The sequence below is a fragment of the Lagopus leucura genome, unplaced genomic scaffold, assembly GCF_019238085.1.
Source record: "Lagopus leucura isolate 7727_CA_CO unplaced genomic scaffold, USGS_WTPT01 36085-0_obj-0_obj, whole genome shotgun sequence".
Taxonomy (NCBI): Eukaryota; Metazoa; Chordata; class Aves; order Galliformes; family Phasianidae; genus Lagopus; species Lagopus leucura.
The window spans coordinates 4,910-25,612 of record NW_024965979.1 but is presented as its reverse complement, the minus strand read 5'-3'; the positions used below and the strand labels follow the sequence as shown (position 1 = coordinate 25,612).

Below are 20,703 nucleotides of genomic sequence, written 5' to 3'. Positions count from 1 at the left end.
CTGGAGCAGCTCTCCTATGGAGAAGGGTTGAGGGAACTGGGCTTGTTTAGCTTGGAGAAGAGAAGGCTGCAGGGAGACCTCATTGTGGCCTTCCAGTATTTGAAGGGAGCGAATAAACAGGAGGGGGAAAGGCTGTGTGTGAGGGTGGGTGGTGATAGGACAAGGGGGAATGGTTTTAAACTGAGACAGGGGAGGTTTAGGTTGGATATTAGGAGGAAGTTTTTCACCCAGAGGGTGGTGAGGCACTGGAACAGGTTGCCCAAGGAGGCTGTGGATGCCCCATCCCTGGAGGCATTCAAGGCCAGGCTGGATGTGGCTCTGGGCAGCCTGGTTTGCTGGTTGGTGACCTGCACACAGCAGGGGGTTGGAGCTGGATGAGCATTGTGGTCCATTACAACCCAGGCCATCCTGTGATCCTATGATTTGGTGGGCTGAAGTAGAGTAAAGCCCTGCTGAGTTGTTTAATTCAGTTCCATCTTCTTTTAGAGATGAGTCTGAACCTTGCTGTGAAGCTGCTACACTTGCAGAAAATGGGGCTGAAGCACGAAGTCCCCAATATTTACTGCCAAACGAAGTTGCTGCTGTTCCAAGAGCAGCCACTCAGCATCTGTCACAACATTCGGTCCTCACGTTAGTGTGAGAGTGTGAGAGCCATAATGCTTAGATTCAGGTGATTCGGTGGGGTTTTTGAGAGCCACACCAGGCACTGCCCCACACTCTGTGCTGCCAGCCTGCCCTGCAGGTGAGAGCCCTGGAGAGAGGGATGCAGGAAGGAAAACACAGGGGAAGAACTCATGGGCTGAATAACGGCAGCACTTCCAGCAACGTGACCTTTTACAGAAAATATTTCCACCCAAGAACAGCCTCCTCCTCCCTGCATGAGCTGAGCTTCTTTCCCTGGGCAAAGTGCAGGTAGGTGCCTGCGGGTCTCATTGCGGGCACCTCGTGCTCCTCCCAGCCCAAATCTGGCTGCGTGCTGTGGTTTTGCATGGCAAGGGTGCTGACAGCAAAGCAAGCATCCTTGTTTGTGTTGGGCACTGTGTAGCTGGGTCCAGGTGCCCCAGAGAGTGCAGTGGATGGAAGGATGTGGGCTGCTCGCTCTGTGTGCTTGTCTCACCTCCCTGGGAAGGTGGCTGGAGTACTACCTGGTCAGGCTTAAAATGAAATAAGAGCTTAATTTGTAGGGAAATCTGCTGTCCTTTGCCCTTCTCTTGGTTGTGTTTCAGCATTGTCTCCTCAGAGTCTGAGTTAGAGGCACGCTGGAGCACTTCCCCGTGCCCAAACATTTACACCTCTCTGGTTGTTGCAGCAGCGAACTCTAGACTGTCACAGGAGCCCTTCATTACCCATTTGCTTTTGTTCAAGCTCCTTTCAGAAAAATATTATGAAGGATACAGTGTGTAGTGATTTTTCTGGGTAATTTTTATTGAGAGCTTCATGTTCCTGACCGTAAGAGTGTATGAATTGATCAGCTGTAAGACAAGATGGATCTTTGCTGTGAAGTCCCAGAGTAATATTTATCCATCTAATCTCAAGTGATGCTAGAAGAGTGCAACAGGGACGTGTGCTTGAATACACAGGCTTGGAGTGATAACAGGTAGGGTCACGTGCAGTTCACTGAAGTTTTTGCTCTGAGAAGATGCACGTATTCATAGGAGATGGTGGCTGGAGAACAACTGCTTGAGCTCTGTCTCCCATAGTGCTTTCTTACCGCTCATCTCTCCCGTGTGTTCTCCATCTGCAGTTGACGTGAGCACAGCACTGCCCTTGCAAGTTGCCCCAACCTCAGTCCCAATGGATCTGCGCCTGGACCACCAGTTCCCCATGCCCGTGACAGAGCCGACGCTCCGTGAGCAGCAGCTGCAGCAGGAGCTCCTGGCGCTGAAGCAGAAGCAGCAGATCCAGAGGCAGATCCTCATTGCCGAGTTCCAGCGGCAGCACGAGCAGCTCTCCAGGCAGCACGAGGCCCAGCTGCATGAGCACATCAAGGTAAGCGGCAGGCGGCCCTGCTGCGGGGGGCTGCTGGTTGGGGATGGAGATGACATTCTGGGCTCGGCACGCCACAAGGCTTTCCCAGTTCAGCTCTCAGGCCGGGCGCTTTACCTGGCTCCGTCATGCAGGACAAAAAGGAAATCTTTTTACACACTGGGTAAGTAGGAAGTGCAGCTCAGAAGATGGCTGTTGCATAGTGAAAATGTTAGACATTATATAAATATTTCACAGTGATAGACTATTGCTATGGTAACATAAGCTTTCAGAATTGCTAATAGGCTCCCTTTTCAAAGGGGGATTAGCATGGCACATGGTAAATAGTGTTAATGTAATATTAAAAAGCAACCTCAATTCAACCTTATATAACTTTCATTTTAATATAAAGTATATGTCAGAGCGGGGAAGATAGGATTAAAAGTTAATGTTGTATTATTTACAGACTTTTCAAGCACCGTTATTAGCCTGCCTTTGCGAGAATAGAGGCTGTTTGAAAGTAGACTGACTAACAGCAAATGCCTTTGTCCTTAGTGGGTCCTGCCTGCAGTCTGCTGTCTTTGGGACAGAGGTGTGGGCAGGTGCGTGTGTATATGCACTGATGTACATGCATATGTTTGTATGCACAGATGTGTGTGGGTGCGTGTGTAATTGTTGTGTACATGTGTGCCTATGTGTAAACTGATTTGGGTAAAAGTCTGCATTAGAAGAAAATCAAGATCAAGTTTTAAGAAGCCAGTTCTCATGGTATATCTAGACCATGAAGTAATGAAGACCTTCCTCTAGTCTGTAGGGCTGGTTGGATAAAAACTTAAAACAGAAATGAAGCAATCCTGTACAATAAAGGATGATGACCTGTGAGGCCATCTCCTGTAGTAAGTGTGTCATCTTGCCCAGAATTTCTTTTAAAATGAAATGGCATGTTATAATAAAATAAATCAATCCCACAGTATCTCACAAAGAAAACAAACACCAGACCAACCAGTGAGCAATTAGAAATGTAGGTTTTTTGTGAGAGCAAACTTCTTGTGTTTGTGTTCGTCAGTCAGCATTTGGATGCTAGATTCACAGTTTTTTGGTTACTGAGTTTCAGAGGCTGACAACTGCACTTGGTGCAGTGGCTGTAAGTGCTGGGAATTTGTTAGTTTGTCTGGAGAAATTAAACTTACAACCACATATTTGAACTCTGAACTCAGATCTGTTCCGCTGCTTTATGGCTCATGAAAAGCAACATGGGAGGGGAGAGAATATTAAAGGAAAGAAATAAAAATCTGAGCATAAGGGTTTGAAATGTGAAATATGGTATAGAAGCGGCTCTGAATGAAGATGGAGAGGTTTTTTATGGAGAAATTCATGTGCTTTTAGAAAATCATGCATACATACTGCTCTGCTCCAAGCATGCAAGGGGAGGACTGACTCTAAATTGAGTCAAGAGAGCTTCCCACTGCTTTTATCCTCCTCTTTGCTGTTGATGCTGCTGACTTGGGGTGCACAGCACTCCTAAGGTCATTGGGACCTAAATGCTGGTGCATGTGAAGATGATGGATCTAAAGCATCGTTGCAGAGCGGTTCTGATCCATTGTGTTCTTAACAGAAACACAAGACAGGGATGCAGTTCCTGATCTTTTCTGTTCACTCCCAACGCTGAGTCTTTAGATTAACTGTGAGAAGGAAACAGCAAATCCCTGACACTCAGAATTAGATGATTGGTTTATGTTGTCACTGATGAGATTAAGAATTTCATTAGTCTCTTGTCTCCAAAGCAAACGGTTCAGTATGCAGGAATAATTCAGACTGAATGATGTAGTTATGAGTTTCTTCAACTGAAAATATTGTTTTGTAGCCTGAGTAGTTTACAGCACTGCAGTGAAGGTGTCTATCGCTCTCATTAATAAATTTATATTCCCAATTTCCTCTCCAGGCAGACGTGTAGCCTGCCTGAGGGCTGCAGGAGAGCCTGAGCTTGCCTGATTTCTGTTAAGATTGCATGTTAACACTGGCAACTAGAGTGGACTTGCAGTGTGCCTTACTGCGACATCACTTTTAGCTCTAAGATGTTTTCAGCTCCCTCCAGATATTGGGGTTCTTTTGGTGCAGAAAGCAACCTTTCAGCAGCTCCTGCAAGGTAATTGCATACCTTGCAAGCTTGCATGCTTTCAAAAAAAAAAAATAGTGGCTCCTGCAGATTAACTAGAACTTTCAATGTCAGAACAACCTCAGAATGTACTGAGACAGATCAAAAAATTAAAATACAAACATAAAAGTTCAAACCTTACAGTCGTATCAAACAAAATGGCAGTTCTTTGACTTTCACTCTGACATTGGTTTCCTTGGAAATGGTCAGGACCTTTGTTATTCATGCTGTTGAATTCTGAAATTGCTTTGTTGCAGACTATTTCCGCAATGAGAGGAGAGTTCTGCACCTTCCTGTGTTTTGCATATCTTGGTGATGCTACTTAGAATTTATTAATTTGGCTTTTCTCGTTGCTGCCTAGCATCCAGCATTTTAACCAACAAGTGCAAAGGCAGGGCTTTCTGTGCTTTACCCTGTCTGGTGCCTGTTTCTGAAACGTCATGCCTACACCTACAATGTAGGGACTGTATTTTGGTGTGGTGGGGCAGCCTCTGGGTGCAGCTGCATACACAGAGCAAATACGGCACTGGGTCTCCCGTTTGGCAAGACGTTTGGATCAAATCCCTTTGCACTCTTCCACTTGTAGATGTTGAACAGTTTTTTCAACAGGGAACACGCCGGCTGGGTGTCTGCTCCAAAGAGTGTCACACACAGGGTGTAGAGGTGAGGATAAGAATGGTTTTGATGCATTTCTTTAGCAGTTCTTATACCCAAAGGAGTTAGAGTTTGTGTTTAGCGTTTTCGAGTTGCAGCAAGCAGAGCTGAGATTTTAAAGCACTTCTTTGTTTAATGTGTTAAACTCTCAGCTAATACAGCTGCGATTGTGGTTTGTGTTTGTTTTCTTTCTTTTGAATACCATGTTGTTGGTATGAGCAGAGAAACTTCTGATTCAAGAGAAGGCTAAGGGAGTGGGGTGGTATCTCTCCCTCTCCGTCCCAGCCAAAGCAGTACTATAAGAAACATCTTAAATTCTTTTTAAGTCAATTAAATTTGGCTTGAGAAACGCTGGCATGTTTTTCTGCATTTCTATTCCAGTAGATAACTTAATCTGAAGTTCTGGTATTTTCCAGAACTTGGTTTTATTCCAGCAGGCTTTAATCATCTGATCTAGAGCAGGAGCAGGCGGGTGGCCACCGTCCCCTGTCCCCCCATCCGTCCCTGCTGTCACAGGCACTCGTCAGCTGCTCACATTTGAGTAGAACTGACGTTTGGGAAAAAATGGTCTTCATGTAAAAGGGGGCACATTCCGGAAGATGATGCAGTCTGGAGGAGCAGGCTGAGAGCAAAATGATGTTTGTGGAAGGAAAGGCTGTAATGGGACGTAGCTGCAGCTCGACGTATTGAGGGAGCGGGATCGTCGCGCACAGGGAGGAATGAGAAAAGTCTGACTTGTTTAGGGAAAATTAGCTGAGCCTTCTGAAGACTTCACACCATATGGAAATACAGAAAACTGTCTTTCACAACTACAGTGCAGCTTTGTAAATTGCTGCAACTTGACATCTGAAAGCGGAGCAGGATGGGAGCCGGGGCTGCAGCGGGCTGGCTGGAGGGATGGACAGGAGCTCGGCTCCAGCACGGCCGCTCACCTTTGGTGAAGCAGATTTTCCATGGAGGCGTGCCTCACCAGATGTGCAGCAGTGCTTGTAGCCTTCCAATCTGCCTTCTGAAATAAAAACAAGGATGGAACAAGGAGCCCGGCGCCCAGGCTGTTGCCGGTGAGACTGTGGAAAGGCTCTCTGCAGGTTCCAGCGTGAGCTCGGCCTGACCTTTGATTGTGAAGCCACCGGCAGGGAATATTTTCCTTTCTGAGTCACTGATTCCCAGCCAAGATCAGCTGGAAGTTACCAAAAGCTTTTCCATTTGCCTTCTGGTCAAGGGCTGGAGCTAAACGATCGAAGAGGGGGCAGGACGTGTGCTTTGGCGGTGCTGGAGGCATCTGGGGCAGCGTGAGCTCCACAGAGCAGCGAGATGCCTGGTGGGTGATGCAGCTCATCCCTGCCTTTGCGCTGCTCGAGGTTGGAGCAGGGCTTGGAGGAGCTCTGGCTGTTTTATAGCCAGAGCCGGAAAATTTTTCAGGATGCTGACGTACATCAGTGTTAGCACGTGGCAGCAGGCTGCAGCAGTGTGCTGATGGTGATGGGGCGGCTGCAGGCAAGCAGCTAAGGCTCACGGTTCCTTGTGAAACTCAAGTCTTAACCTGGAGGAATGCAGTGGTGTTAATTCTGCCATGCAACTCTTTTTTTTTTCTGGCATCAGGTAACAAACTGTCAGAGTGTGTATTAGAGGACAGTGCTGTTTGTGTGTATATAAGGCAGAGAAAAGTGCATCTGTATGGTGCTCAGAGACATCGTGGGTTCGTGCATAAGTGACAGCACTGTGCATAGGAGGGAGCTCTGCAACAGTGTTCACCAAGGAATGATGCTGGAATTGTTGGGTTTTTTTTTTTATTAACACAGAAATTTCATACTTTCAACAGTATGCTTGTGCTGCTGAGTGGCCTCATGCCAATAAATAAAAATATGTGGAATGTTTTCAGACATTGGCTTTATATATAGCAACATTCAGATAAAACACAGGGAGATGGATTTGTTTTTGCTGTTTTCAAATGACGTGTTTTCCATTAGCATGACTTCTGATGGAACTGATGGAGGGGAGATAACATACCGAAGCTGGTAGCATTTGAGTTGGTTATTCAGAGACATGGGGAGGAGCTCTCCAGCCATTCCTTCGTTTTGTTTGAGGGTAGAGGTCTTCCAGGGAATCTGAAAGATTTTCCAATGCTGTAAATAAAATGGAATTTCTTTCCAACGATATCTAGGGTTTGTATCATGCTGATGTTGAAGTGAAAAGCTGCTCTTTGCTTTCACTTGGTGACAGCTGCCCTTGAATTGGTTGATTTGCTCACAGGACTGCAGTGACCTTAGCTGTTAGTGTGCCTGCTTTTTCAGCCCTTGTGTTGCCCAGTCTCTTCTTGGTGGCCTCTTTGAGATGAGTTGTTTCTTACTTTCCAAACAGGAAAAAGTACTCCTGTTAAAAACCTGCTGAACACAGTTGGTGTCGTTTGCTTTCATCCCACGTCTTTGCTGGCTGCTTCCTTCTCCATGCAGCGGGCTGGGGATGCTGAAGAAACACCTTGAAGCCTTGGCCAGAGGCCTGTCCTGCCCTGCTGCTGCCCCTTCTGTTGTGCTGCTGAGCTGCTTGTTGGATCTGACCTGCCTCCATGTAGCCAGACTCCCTCAGCTCCATTTTGTGACTGTTCTGCAGAGCACCCACTCCTTGCAGTCTGCACCGCTTTCAAGAGAAACTTAAAAAGCCCAGAGATACCAGGTGTCTGCCTCTGTGTTCTGATATGATAGGATTATTCATCTTAGAGAACTGCAGCTGGGTACAGGCAGTGGTAAAAACAGACTGAACATTTTGTGCCTCGTTACGACTTGAATTCATTGCACAGTGTTCTCTTGCTATTTCTAGATGGTTTTCTCTTCTTTGTCAGTGACCTTCTCTTGTTCTTCTGGTACATGTAGCTGACTCTGTGGCCTGAAAGTCTTAAACCTGGATCCTGCAAAACTTAACTTCTGATGGCAGTAGCCCCCGGGAAAGCTTTTGTAAGATCAGAGCGTTTGCTGTCTTTGAAAGCTGGGGGTGACTTTCCTCGTGCTCAAAGGCAAGATCTTTTCCAAGAACAGTGAGGGGCAGATCTGCACGCGGAGGTGGGTGTAATGCTGGGTTCATAGAGAATTCTGAGAAGCATCAGTGGTTTCTGGACCGAGGCTGGATTGCTTGGCCGGGAGAACTGTCTGCAGTAGTCCTTACAGACGGTCTCAGAAGATTAAGTGGTTAAAGGAACATGTTATCATTTGAATCCTTCTGAGATGGACCCTGTTTGCTGGGTGGAAGGAGCAGAATGGGAAATCACAGATCTCGCTGCAGCAGGTGGACTCGGTGGCTTTCATCCTGTGGAGCCCTGTGCCAGCGTCTGTGGCATTGACTGTGGAGCAAGCCATGCCCTCCTTGCACCATCACCTTTGTTTCAAGGTTCCCAGCTTTCTATCAGAATGTGGAGTCTTTCTGTGGAGTCTTAAATTGGGCTGGCTCTTGGATATTCTGAAAGCCTGACTGATGTAAATGAGAGAAATGTCAGGGTTCACTGGCTCACAAGTAACAAGATCTTGCTTACTTGATAGCACTTAGTCATTTTTTTCAGAGGAATCCAAGCTACTTTTGAAGTGGTTAAATATGTTCTTTTCATAGCATGAATTTGTCTCCTGGCATAATGTGAGTGGGGCACACTGGTATTTCTTTAAAGCTTAAGGCCTTATGGTTTCTATTCGGTTTAGAATTTCAAAATAAACAGCAGGGAAAAAAAAAAAAAAAGCACATTTCCAGTTCACACTTAAATTTTCAGCTTCAACTTTATATTATTTTTGAACTCGATAAAATTAGATCGGTATAAGGTTTAAGAGAATACGTTGAGAATCAGGGCAGGAGCAGAGAAACACCCAAGCAAATCCTGTTAAAATATCAGAAATAGTGACCTGTTAATATACACTATCACTGATTAAATTAACGTTCATAAACTGAGAATTCCTGTTACTGTCTATGGTCTCAGCAAGATTCAGCTGGTGTACACGAGGGTGAAGTTGTGCTTAAAATGTAAATCATACAGTAAATAACCTCACTTGTCTACACACAGTACAAACAATGTTTTAGGCTTAATCTCCATGTTTATGTTTCCTGTTGAACTGGTGATGGTGTGTAAGAATGACAGATGCTTGGTATTTCAGTTGGTGGCATGCTACCTTTAAACACGACTCTTCTGCTCAGCTTGCATGAGCATTGGATGATGTTGGCCACTCTCTTTCAGTCAGTAGCCTTCCTGCAGGCACAGCAGGCATGTGGGCTGTCACTGTCTCCTTCCAGGCACAGGAACGAAAAGTGGTCTGCTTCACCTCATCTCAGGGCATTAAAACTCTGACAAATGGAGCTGAACCAGAAATCTCAGACACACAAGCGGTGGCTGATGCTTTGTGGCAGCAGTTGGACTGCCAACAGTGAGAATGCCAAAGATGCAGCTGAACACGTCTTGCTGCCCTCCAGTCCCTTTCTGTTCAGGAGTGGAAGGCACTTCCTTGTCTCATTTCGCTTTGCAGGTGTTGAAGCCTGGCAGAAGTTCTCTGGTGAGGTTTCCCTCCCCTCCTCTTGTGCCTGCCAGCTTACTGGTTCAGTTGCTCTGTCCCCTGTTCCATTATACAGATGACCAGGAGCGGTGGATCAGCGGTGCAGCCATGCTTCTTCTTTCCTCTCTTCATATTTCCTTCATTGAAATGACCAAAATCTGATGGCGATTTCTCTGGTTGTTCCCACTGAAGGATCTTTGCCCAACATCTCTACTCCTGATACTGATTTTTGCATAAGATTTCCATTCCAGCTCCTCCATTCCCTGCACCCTGAAGCAATTTTGAAAAGACAGAATTTTTCTTCTGGGGACTGACATCTGATCAGCGAGGGCATGGCAAAATCTCGTGTGGCATTAAACATCTGAGGTTCATACCTATTCAGGGAATTGCATGGCTCCAATTTACCGAGAGTCCTTATCATCATGGTCAATTCTGGATACGCAGAGGACAGAAATTGAACTTAGTACACAAACTTTTAGCCTTTTAGGAATGGTGAGCAGTCGTAGGTGTGAAAGAAATGGAGATACAGAAGTATATGTCTATGTATGAACTGCTAAACTAATAACGTGGGATCTTTTCACCTAGGACTGGCAATAAGGAAACTTAGCCATCATTCCCCTTCCTGAAGACGTCTGAGCCTCATAAACTTGAAGACCAGACAGTCTCAGTTGGATATGTCTACCTCAGACCCATCTCTTGCCCAGGAAGCTGTCAGCAGGGAAGGATTGTTTTCCTGTGCAGCGCAGAGGCTGGCTGCAGCAAATTCTGGCACAGGACTGCTGCTGTCAGCCTGTCTGATAGCTGGAAGGGGGCAGGCTGAATATACGTTCAGATATGTCCAAGAAAAGAGGTGACAGGCATTTGTTTGCCTGAGCTGTATTTACAGATGTTTGTGACTAGGAGCTCTTGCTACTTGGCTCCTGATGAAAACCACAACTTTTCCCCCTCCTTTCCCAGTGTAACCAATTAATTCTGACTTGTCTCCAGTATTCCAGAAGGTATCTTCCATAAAGCCTGACTGGCTTTGTCCTTGGAATTGAAACCCGTTGTGATGGAGCCAAGAGAGAGAATCCTGAAACAAGAGCAATAGCCTGAGACTGCAGTAAACAGGATGGGGAGAACATGAAGTGGAGAATTCAGCCAAAGGAATGGCTAGCTTTGAAATTTGTTTAAAATGACCCCATAGAATATATATGTATACCTTCCAGAGTATATCAAAATATGCTGTCCACTCATACATTGTGATATTTTTTTTTTTTGTGAGGTGATTTGATGTATATATTTTTTCTCAGCTGGTGCTTCCTTGATTTTCACCTACAATTTTCCTTTAATTTCGTACAATCCAAGCCACAGATCCTTCTGAATATATGATTTAACCTCTCACAGACTATAGAATTTGCCAAAACCAGTGGCATATGATTTACCTTAAAAACATCTTTGCTTCAAATCCCCAGCCTCGTTGCCTGAGAGGCGAGAGCGTAATCCTGTGAAATCTCTGAAAGTATTTCCTGGGTCGTGCCTCTGCCTTTAAGCTGCGCGTTCAGCAAGTGCTGAGAAGATGATGGGATGCTTTTGGTAACGTCCAGCATTGTCAGTTTTGAAACATGTATTTTACTTGTGCATCTTTGTGACTTCTTTGAGGCTGTTGTCTCTATCACTGAGCAGCCTGTTGTTCAGGGGTGGTAATGGGCAGCAGCTGAAGCTGTTGTACACAGCCTCTGAGCTTTCCTGAAAGAAGTCCCGCTCCAGCAGCTCCCTGTCTTGTGCTGGGGACCCCAGACCTGGATGCAGTACTCCAGAGGAGGCCTCACGAGGACAAAGCAGGAGGGGACAGTCACCCCCCTTGCCCTACTGCCATCCTTCTGTTGATGCAGCCCAGCATATTGCTGGCTTTCTGGGCTGCAAGTGCACACTGCTGGCTTGTGTCAAGCTTTTATTCCACCAGAACCCCCAAGTCCTTCTGCACAGGGCTTCTCCCACTCCATTTGTCACGCAGTCTGTACTGCTGTTTGGGATTGCTTTGACCCAGAGACAGCATTTTGTGCTTGGCCCTGTGAGGTTCACACAGGCCCACATCTCAAGTCTTTCCAGCTCCCTTTGGATGGCATCCCTTCCTCCTATTGTGTCAGCTGCATCACTCGGCGTGGCATCATCCATGCTGAGGGTGCATTCAGTCTTACTGTTTATCACTGATAAAGATACTAAGCAGCACTGGTCACAAGACAGACTCGAGGGACACCATTTGTCACTGATCTCCACCTGTGGAAGTAGGTATGCTGCATGCTGGCCATGGGGCCAGACTACCCTTTCATCTGTGCTTCTGCTCAACTGCCTTGCTCTGGAAGGAGCTAGAACGTCAGATTCAAAGAGGAGCAGAAGTGCTTAGTGTGATGTCCTGCTATGCTGTTGTGCGTGGTAGCACCTTCCATAGGTGATGTCAGGTTGAGGTTGCAGTTAGGAGATAGATGCAAAACAAAGCTGCTTTGGATCACAGCAAACTTTTATCAGCAGTAAGTGTGCTGGCTGTTGCTCACCCAGACTTGCCTGTGTGGTTATCTTCAGCTGCATGAGTAAGGGTGAGCTGTCTGGTTACAGGTAGTTTTACGTTGCCTTCCACTAATTGCTGTAAGGTAAAGCGTTCAAAATATATATTATAAAGATGTAGGAGCTATAGTTGAAGCTTTAAAACCTCTCCTGCTATGTAGATTTTAAACACTTTTACCATGGTGTGTCAAGTGAATGACAGAAGGACCTTTATAGCAGCTGTTGTATGGAAAGGAAGGAGCAGAATGTGGGCAGAGAGCTGTGTCTGGCTTCTGGGGGAAGAATAGGGTGGTGTCTTCAGCAGATGGGGGGACACAGAAAGGATCTGCATTCTTCTGCTCATCTGGCAAATGAAGGAAGGGTTATGGAAGCCTTAATGCTGCACGCCTTTGTGAAACACGTCCTTGTTCTTTCCAGTAAATGGGATCTTTGGTGTCAGTACCACCCTCTTTCCAGGAGGACACTGGCTTTCTTTTGGGCTGAGGCTGCTGAAAGGTTTCACTTGCCAGTTTTGTTGTAATTGCTAAAGAAAACCATTTTGCTCCACGTAACTTAAAAAGAAGTTTCTCTGTGCAGAGCAAGTTTTGCGTACAGATGTGGTGTCAGCTTGTGTTCGAGATAGATGTGCCTGAGAACTGAAGACAATTGTGGAATGTGATGGCAAAATCCACCGCACTGCTGAGCCCACACGGCCAGTGGAAAATTGATAAATAGCTGGAAATGCTCTACATGTTCCCTGTTACGTTTATTAATATTAATATATGCTCGAGGAGCACCAGAAACACCAACTACAGGTACAGTTGAACATTTGTGCAGTTTTCATAAATAGTGGAAGCAGTGACATTAAACATATGCAGGAATCCCCATAGTTATAAATATTTACAAATATTTATTTTGGCAAAAGCCAAAATATTCAGATGTTCTGAGCTGTGCTCACTAATACAGTGTGTGTATTTGTCACTCGGCACGCTTCTCAAGTTGGGAGCTGAATTATTGGTCAGTGCAAGGGATTTCCCTTGCTGTATCACTTTGTATTTCACAGATATTTAGACTTCATTGCAGTTCAGAAAAGCACACCACTTCAACTACGTGCAATTAGCACGCAAGCCTTGCAGGGATGGCACTGATTTCATTTACCAGCAAGGGAGACCAAATGCAGTGTGTGGCTCGTGAGCCAGATCGGACACAGTAATTAATAATCTTTATCAGAGCCACCTCTCAGTGAGCATCTCTTTCCATAAGCCGTCCAGATACACATTGTTTTTTTCATTTACATTTCACTACAGATGTCAATGAAAGCACAGTTCCTCCTAAAGCATCATAATGTATGTAAACCATTGCGGGAAGCGTAGCATGCAGAGCCTTGGAGACTGCAGATGGAGAGAAAAGGCTCCTGATTTCATAAAAATAACAAAACCTGTTTTAACATATTGTGCATTAAATATTGTTCATTTGCATACTTTCTATGGCTAGGTTATAAAAGCCCACCATGTGGTGGACTTGTTGGAAGTCTGAAAAGATACTCTTTCTCCAAATGGAGATGTGTTAGTGGAAGCTGCTGCTTAATTATAAAACAAAAATAACTTGTTTTCTGCATTATTATTATTTTTTTTTTAACGTTTCATTTTTGTTTTTTTTTTTACTTCTGTAGGTTTTCAGGGTCGGAGTTTTAGTTGTTTCCTTAGAATACAATAGCATTATGGAGGAAAGCCTAGTGCAGTCCCTGTGAGTTGTGCTAGCTCGGGCTCGCTGTTGTACAACAGTCTGCCTGCCTGGAGCCAGCAGCAGCAGGGACTCCTCGATCCGGAGCTTCCAGCAGATAGCCCAGCAGATTGTACAGTAGCACTTGCATTATTTTTTTGCATCTTTATATAGAATTGTATAATTTTATGTACAGCACAGCCACGGTTGAAACACTCGATAGTACAAATGCACGATACCGCAAGTTAAAATGAGAAATGGCTGTCAAATCATAAATAGAAAATGTGGAAGAAAAGGAAAAAATCAGTCTTTTGGGTGTAGAAGTCTTGCATGCACATGCACATATGATGTCAGGGCTTGAGAAAGGATGCAGTGAACCACACGCTGGAGGGGAGCAGGTTCCCTGGCGCAATGGCTTTGGCTTGGCCTGGTCCCATAGAGTTTTGGGAGCCTGGAGCAGTGGGTGGCATCGGAGCACAGGCGCCCATTAAGCCCAGGCTCTGAGAATCGCAGCGATGGCCAGAGCGTATGCAGCATTCCAGGTTTTGAATGCTAACATTGCCAGCTTCAGATCAATCTGCTAATTTATAAGCTGCCAACATAAAGAGTGCAGGCGAGTGTGAGGTGACAGGGGTGCCTGCATCCCCGGGGAGGTGAAGGGTAATTGGAGCAGCCTGGCGATTTGACTTCAGTGCCTGTCTTGCTGGGAAGGGTGCAAATGAAATTGGGAAGTGGCAGAGGAATAGCAGTGACCTTTCTTAGGATAAGATGGTAGGATCTTAGTGTCAGCTTTTTCTTACAAATAAAGCGATTTTCAGTGGAACTTGAGGTTTTTTAGGGGGAAGCACCATTTGCGAGCCCTATGGAGATCAGTTCACACCTTGCCAAGCTGAGAGCTGCCGAGACTTGTCATTTGTCACCTGCTTTTCTCAGCACAGCTCACTGCTGGCTGACTGTCAGGGCACAGGGTGTTCTCTGATCACTGACAGGTATCACAGACGGGCCCCAAAGCACCACAGCCTTGCACACCACCTCCAGTCCACTGCTGAAACAGCCCCACGAGGGATGCTTGGGGCTGGAGAGGATCACTCCATGTGTCCCAGCAGGTTGGTGTGTGCATACATCCATTAGGTGGCTGGATCTGGGGACATGAGTGCAGACTGCAGGTCTGGATGGGGACCCTGAGCAGCTGCCTTGGTGGCAGTGAAGCTCAGTATAGGCTTGGAGGGTTACCATGCAGTTTTAGGGAAGGAATCATTTGGCAACTTCCTGACTGCCCCTTGTCAGCTTGGATGTCAGGAACAATTTCTTCTTGGAAAGAGTGATGAGGCAGTGGCACAGCTGTTCAGGGAGGTGATGTACCTGGGGTGCTCAAGAGCCGTGGAGATGTGGCACTGAGGGACATGGTCAGTGGGCATGGTGGGCTGGTTTGGGGTTTGATATGAGAAGATCTGAGAAAGATCTGAGATCTTTTCCAACCAGAATGCTTTTATGATTCCCCGCCATATGCTATGATGTCCTTCCTTATCTTATACAAGAGGGCAAGCTGCCAAAAACTGCCTTTTCAAAATCAATTTTTTCTTAGTTAAAAATAAATAAACAAGTGCCTGATCCCAGTTACCCTTGTTGCTGACTGCTGCCTCTGTGAAGGCCTCGTGAAGAATCACTGTGGTAAATCAGCCTTTGGTGTTTCAGCTCCTGAACACTCCATTTGATGAAAGCTTTGCAAGTTTTGTCCTTAATTAAGCAGCCCATCTCTACTTCTTGCATGGGTGTTGGAAGGGCTGGGGTGTATCCTTCCTGAGAGGCTATTGGAAGATGCTTTTCTAAGGAAGGAATGCTCTATAATTAAGCTTAGAAATGGGTGGTGATCCTTTCCTCGAGGAAACGTTTATCTCGGGTCTGAGGTCTGCACAGCAGACAGGAGGTGACCAGCATGTGATGAAATTAAAAGGCTGCAGTAGTTGAGTTGGTCCATGGGAACTCTTCTCTGTTCACTGATAGAGAGGGACCTTTGGAGAAACCAGTGTGTAAAGTTGTGTAATTAAGGTTTATTCAGAAAAACATCTGTGCGGTGGAACTGGTTTTGCAGAGCCAGCGTTGATGGTAGCATTCTTTGGTTCAGGTACCTGGACATGAGCTCAGTCATATTCCTTCAGCAAGAGTGCATGTAAGATGTCATAATGGAGTTTTGCGATGGGGGGAAAACAAAAGCCCAAGTGAAATAGCAGCTGGGTCAGACAGTTGTCCAGCAACTGTGCAGTGGTTTGTGCTGTGTTAGGACAGGATCCACAGGTTTTGGCAGGGCAGTGTTAGAAAATGGGGCTGCACAAAGTGCCTGGAAGTGTTTCTTTCCGGAAAGAAAATGCAGCCAGTCCTCTTTCTATGGTCTAAACATGATTAGTGTCAACTGATGGGAAGTTCTGCTCTTGCACCAGGAGGTCTGACTGTGTTAATTTGCTGCTTTTCCCTCGTCCCTTCTCCGCAGCAGCAGCAGGAGATGCTGGCAATGAAGCATCAGCAGGAGCTCCTGGAGCACCAGAGGAAGCTGGAGCAGCACCGGCAGGAGCAGGAGCTGGAGAAGCAGCACCGGGAGCAGAAACTTCAACAGCTGAAAAACAAAGAGAAAGGAAAGGAGAGTAAGTAGCAGAAGCTCACTTGGTTCAGCGATGACAGGTAGAGCAGATGGATGGAAGCCATAAAGCAGCTTCATAAAGCTGAAGAAGCCTCCCTGATAGCCTTTCTACAGAGCTTCTCTGCACAGCAGCTTATGTAAATGTTTTGGAGGTATTGAGGGTAAAAGAGGAATTTATTTCTATGCTTTATCTTCATTTTTGTCTTTCTAAATGCCGTTTTAGCATTTTTCAAAAGGAAGCGTATCATCTCTTCATTTGATTTAACATTTTCTGAAGTATTTTTGGCAGCTTTCCTAATGGAGGCAGAATATTAAAACCATAAAATACACCAGATGCACACTGCTTTTCTTTTTCTTTTCTTAATTTCACCCTTTTAAGTTGTAGGCGAGTTCTCAGTTTTTAGCTTTAAAGTGTTTTCATTCAGAAGCACTTCTTTCATGAGGTACAGACTGTGGTTGGCTTCCCCACGTGTTATTATGCACTTCACAAGATTCAGTAACATGATTATGGCCTCGCAAATCCCCTTATCAAAGACACTTTGGTTACTTGTTCAGTTTTCTTTTAGATGTGAATGGGAGGAAAAATACCTTGCGGAGTTGCACTATCAACTCATTAGGTCTCCATTCCGTGTGAAATAAGGCAGCCTGTGATGGAAGCAGCAGACAGGGCTAAGGGCTACCAGCAGAAGAGATGCTGTCTGGGGACTAGGAATGAGATAAAGCTCTCAGAACAACTTTTCCAGCAGGAAGAAGCTGGGGTGTAGGAGGCTGCAAATACTTTCCTCATTGAATTCCTCATTCCCTCCGCGCACATCATGCTAGAACAGACTTTTGTTTAACCTGCGTTCAAGGGAGGGAACTTGCAGACCTGCCCCAATATCTCAGCAGAGCAGTTCATAGGAGGTCCAACGTCTGTGTTTGTGTTGGGTTTTGTTTGGGTTTTCTGTGTTTAAGCTGTAGGGGAGAAACCAAAGGATCAGAATTTCCCTGAAAGAAGCAGTTGAACTGGGCTGTTTTCCCAAATAAAAACAGCTTGAACTGAGTGAGATCTGTAAGTCCTTCCACTTCATCCTGCTATTGTCATCAACTGCTTATACTGTATCAGTGTTTCAATGGATCCCTCTGTGAAATTGACATCTGGCTATTCTCATTAAGATAGTTTGCAATAAACAAAAGCTCCTGAGTGCCTGAGCACCTGAATCTGAAGCATATGAAGCACCTTCTGGTCGAACCATAGGTGTAGAGGAAAGAGCAGAACTTCAGGAATCTGTGTCTACAGTTTTATTTTAAAAATACTTTTATTTGAGAAATACTACAGCATATGATCACTATAGAAGCTTACCTCTTAAGAGTACCTATCCTTCTCACATCAGAAAATTTTACAAAGTAATAGTTAACGTTGTCCAAATCTGAAATATGAAGTCTGTAATAGTTGAAGAACGTCGTTTATTCTCCATCCTTCCTCCATCACTGTAAGCCAAAAGACATTGTTTTGTACCTTTTAGAAGGCAAATCACAAATAGAGTTAGCTTAACGTAGTATTAATCCCTTGCTTTCTCATCTCAGGATCCTTGAGCCTTATGAACTGGAATCTGTTATCACAAAGCATATGATCAAAGCATGACTTCTAAGAGAAGAAGGAAAGTCTGTATGAGACTAAAGGTGCTTTTTGGGCAGGATAAGGAGTGATAGTTGGTTGTCCTGTCTTTCCACTGCTGTGACTGAACCTAGAACCAGCTGTGTGCATCAGTGTTTCCAGACAGACCAAATCTGTCTTCCTGTCTCCCTCCTCCTGGGCAGGGACCATCCCATGCCTTTCTGCTCAGGCAGTCTCAGGCTGGGGCTTTCTCCTACAAGCTGGCAGGCTGTGATCAACCTACACTATCACAAAGGGCTTTCTTTTGTTAGTTTCCATTGGTTCTGCTCCTCTCTTCTTGCACTGTGCAACCCCCTCCTTCTTGGCGGAGCTCGCTCCTGCTTCTGACCTTTATTCTCTTACCTCCACCCATGCTTTATCCTACATACAGTTATAGTTCGATTCTGGGACAACATTTAACCTGTCTTCTTTCATTCCATATTACCCTTCTGTGGTCTGTCTCTTCTGGCTTCCTGCCTGTGGATTTATTCCATGCATGTGGGCATCTGACTTCTGCTCTTGCCCTCATTGCCTGTTCCCTGCATGGTGACACACCACTGTCTATGTGCCACCTTGTGCTTTTCTGCCTTTTGCTTCCTCTTCTTGAATGTCTCCACTGGGTATTGCCAAGTAGTTCTGCCTTTATCCTATCACTACGTATGAGATACATTGAAAATGAATAAGATTTTTCTTCTCATCTTCCGACTCAAGGATCAGGAGCTGAACGATGATCTGCTCAACATGACATCTTTGTCCACAGCTCCAGCATTGCTCAGGGTAGAGAAGATCTCCACGTTTTTATCCTGTTAGCATATGTGGGGCCCTTCAGCTGCTAGTTTAGGAGGAAGATGTGCCAAAGAAGCTTTTGGAAACCTCACAATCCAACAGCATTTGGCTTCAGATTCCTCTAAATAATGTCAGATTTATCTAAAACCAATAGAACACAACCGTGTTTGAGTATTTTTAAGATGCTAATAGATCAAAGATGACACTTTTTGGAGAGAGAGGGCCTTGATGTGTGAATTTGTCACCTATTCTGGTCTAGCCATGTTGCTCACAAACCCATAGGAATTTATCTCCAGCTCCTCAGTTGAACTTCCCACTGGGGTGCATGCCAAACCTACATTTTGTAGAACTAGTGAGAAATGCAGGGCTCCAAAAAAGTGAATTTTCAAGCTTTTCAACTCTGCTTCAGTGGTTGAGCAATATTACATTTTCAGGCAGTGCTTTGCAGAATTACTGCAGTTTCCTTCTCTTGTGGAGATATTAAAAAACAAAACAAAATGAAATGAAATGAAATTGTTTCCCCGGTCTGTCAAATGGCACCGTGGTGTTGTGTAGGATCCAGGAGACAGAAGATCACCCTGTTGTATTTTAGGTATGCCAGCAGAGCAGACGATTTTCCTGGCCTTTTCATTTACTTGTAGCCCAGTTATTTTCCTTTTGGAATTCTTGGTTTACGCTGTGGTGTAGATGAACCATAATTTTCCACATGTTCTGCTTGCCAAACTTTCTATGCATTACTCCATCAGGAACTCTGCCTGTGAGTCTGTTCTGTCAACTGAATGATAATTTTAATCCATCACCACAGTAAAACAGAGTGGTCTCTATTGTGGAGGAAATAATGATCAGAAATTATACAGTTGACATTTTAACTCTACGCTACGAAATTACTGACTTTTTTTCTTTAAATGTTAGATTTTCTATTTGAAGAAACAGATTGCACACTTGTAAGTGAATTGGAATATTATGTGTGTCTTATTGTACACAGATACTTCTGAACAAAGAAGTCCTTATTTACAAGCTTTTTCAAGGCAGCATCTACATATGAGACATTCGTCTCGTTCCCCTTCTGCTTGCAGATGTGACATTTAAAATTTCGTTTGAGTGTACACAAGACCCTTTTTCTTAAATACCTTTGATTAAAGGAAAGCTGCAGTACCTCGTGCGGTGCTTTCTTCTAAGTTAACTTCTATGCAAGTGTTAAAATCCTCTTCAGAGATCTTTTGTAGTAAAATGATAAATCTCTGATTAGATCTCTGCTTTCAAACATCCGCTGCGATTATATGCAAAGCTGAAGGGGCAAAAAAAGAGCTCCTTACTGGAAGCACTTTGTTCTTCTCTTTGAAACAGAAGCTCCTCTATTGGACTGAAAAACCAAGCATTTAATTCTGAATCCTTTTAGAAATGTTCATTCTTAAAGTATGTTTTTTTGTGGTGTTTTTTTTTTTGCTACGGCTTTTGTCCAAAGTCAATTGATTAAATATCTTTAATTTTTGTTCTTGACTTCTCAGGTGCAGTGGCAAGCACAGAAGTAAAGATGAAATTACAAGAATTTGTTTTAAATAAGAAGAAAGCTTTGGCACACCGGAATCTCAACCACTGCATTTCCAGTGACCCTCGCTTCTGGTATGGGTAAGTGGTGCTGGGCTTATCTGTGTGATGCAGCCTGTGCCACCTTTTCTCACAATTGCTGCAGCTGGGGAATAGTCCTGATGTATGCAAAAAAAATAGTGCTGGTGGTGGCAATGATGATGAGGAGACGGTTGGATCTTATAGGTTGTTTCCAACCTTGTGATTCTATGATTCCATGATTCTATTTACTGATCAGCCGTAGCACTGATAGAACTAGAGTTTGAATTTGATGAATGACATGAGTGAAAAGCATTTTTGAAGGGTTTCAAAGTGAATATTTTTCCTATCTTCAGTGCTATCGCTGTATTTTTGTGAGTAGTGGTCTTTGCTGACGTCTTGGATCCGTGATTATTTAAACTAAGAGGTTCTGCTGTCACGATCTGCCTTTATAAGTTCTTTGGTTTTTCACCAGGATTTGCTCCAGATAAGGATAATAAAACATGAACTTTCAGGAAATTAGGCTTTATGCTTAGTG

At 44.7% G+C, this 20,703-nt stretch overlaps 1 protein-coding gene across 1 annotated transcript; it reads left to right on the top strand.

Annotated features, from left to right (window-relative positions):
- Positions 1-1,740: 1,740 nt before the first annotated feature.
- Positions 1,741-20,228, top strand: LOC122192361 (histone deacetylase 4-like; the record flags this gene model as incomplete). Its single annotated transcript, XM_042892895.1, has 3 exons — positions 1,741-1,989; positions 16,031-16,181; positions 20,108-20,228. Coding segments are annotated over exons 1-3 (467 nt in total), but the record flags the coding sequence as incomplete, so codon positions are not given.
- Between the last annotated feature and the right edge of the window lie 475 nt (positions 20,229-20,703).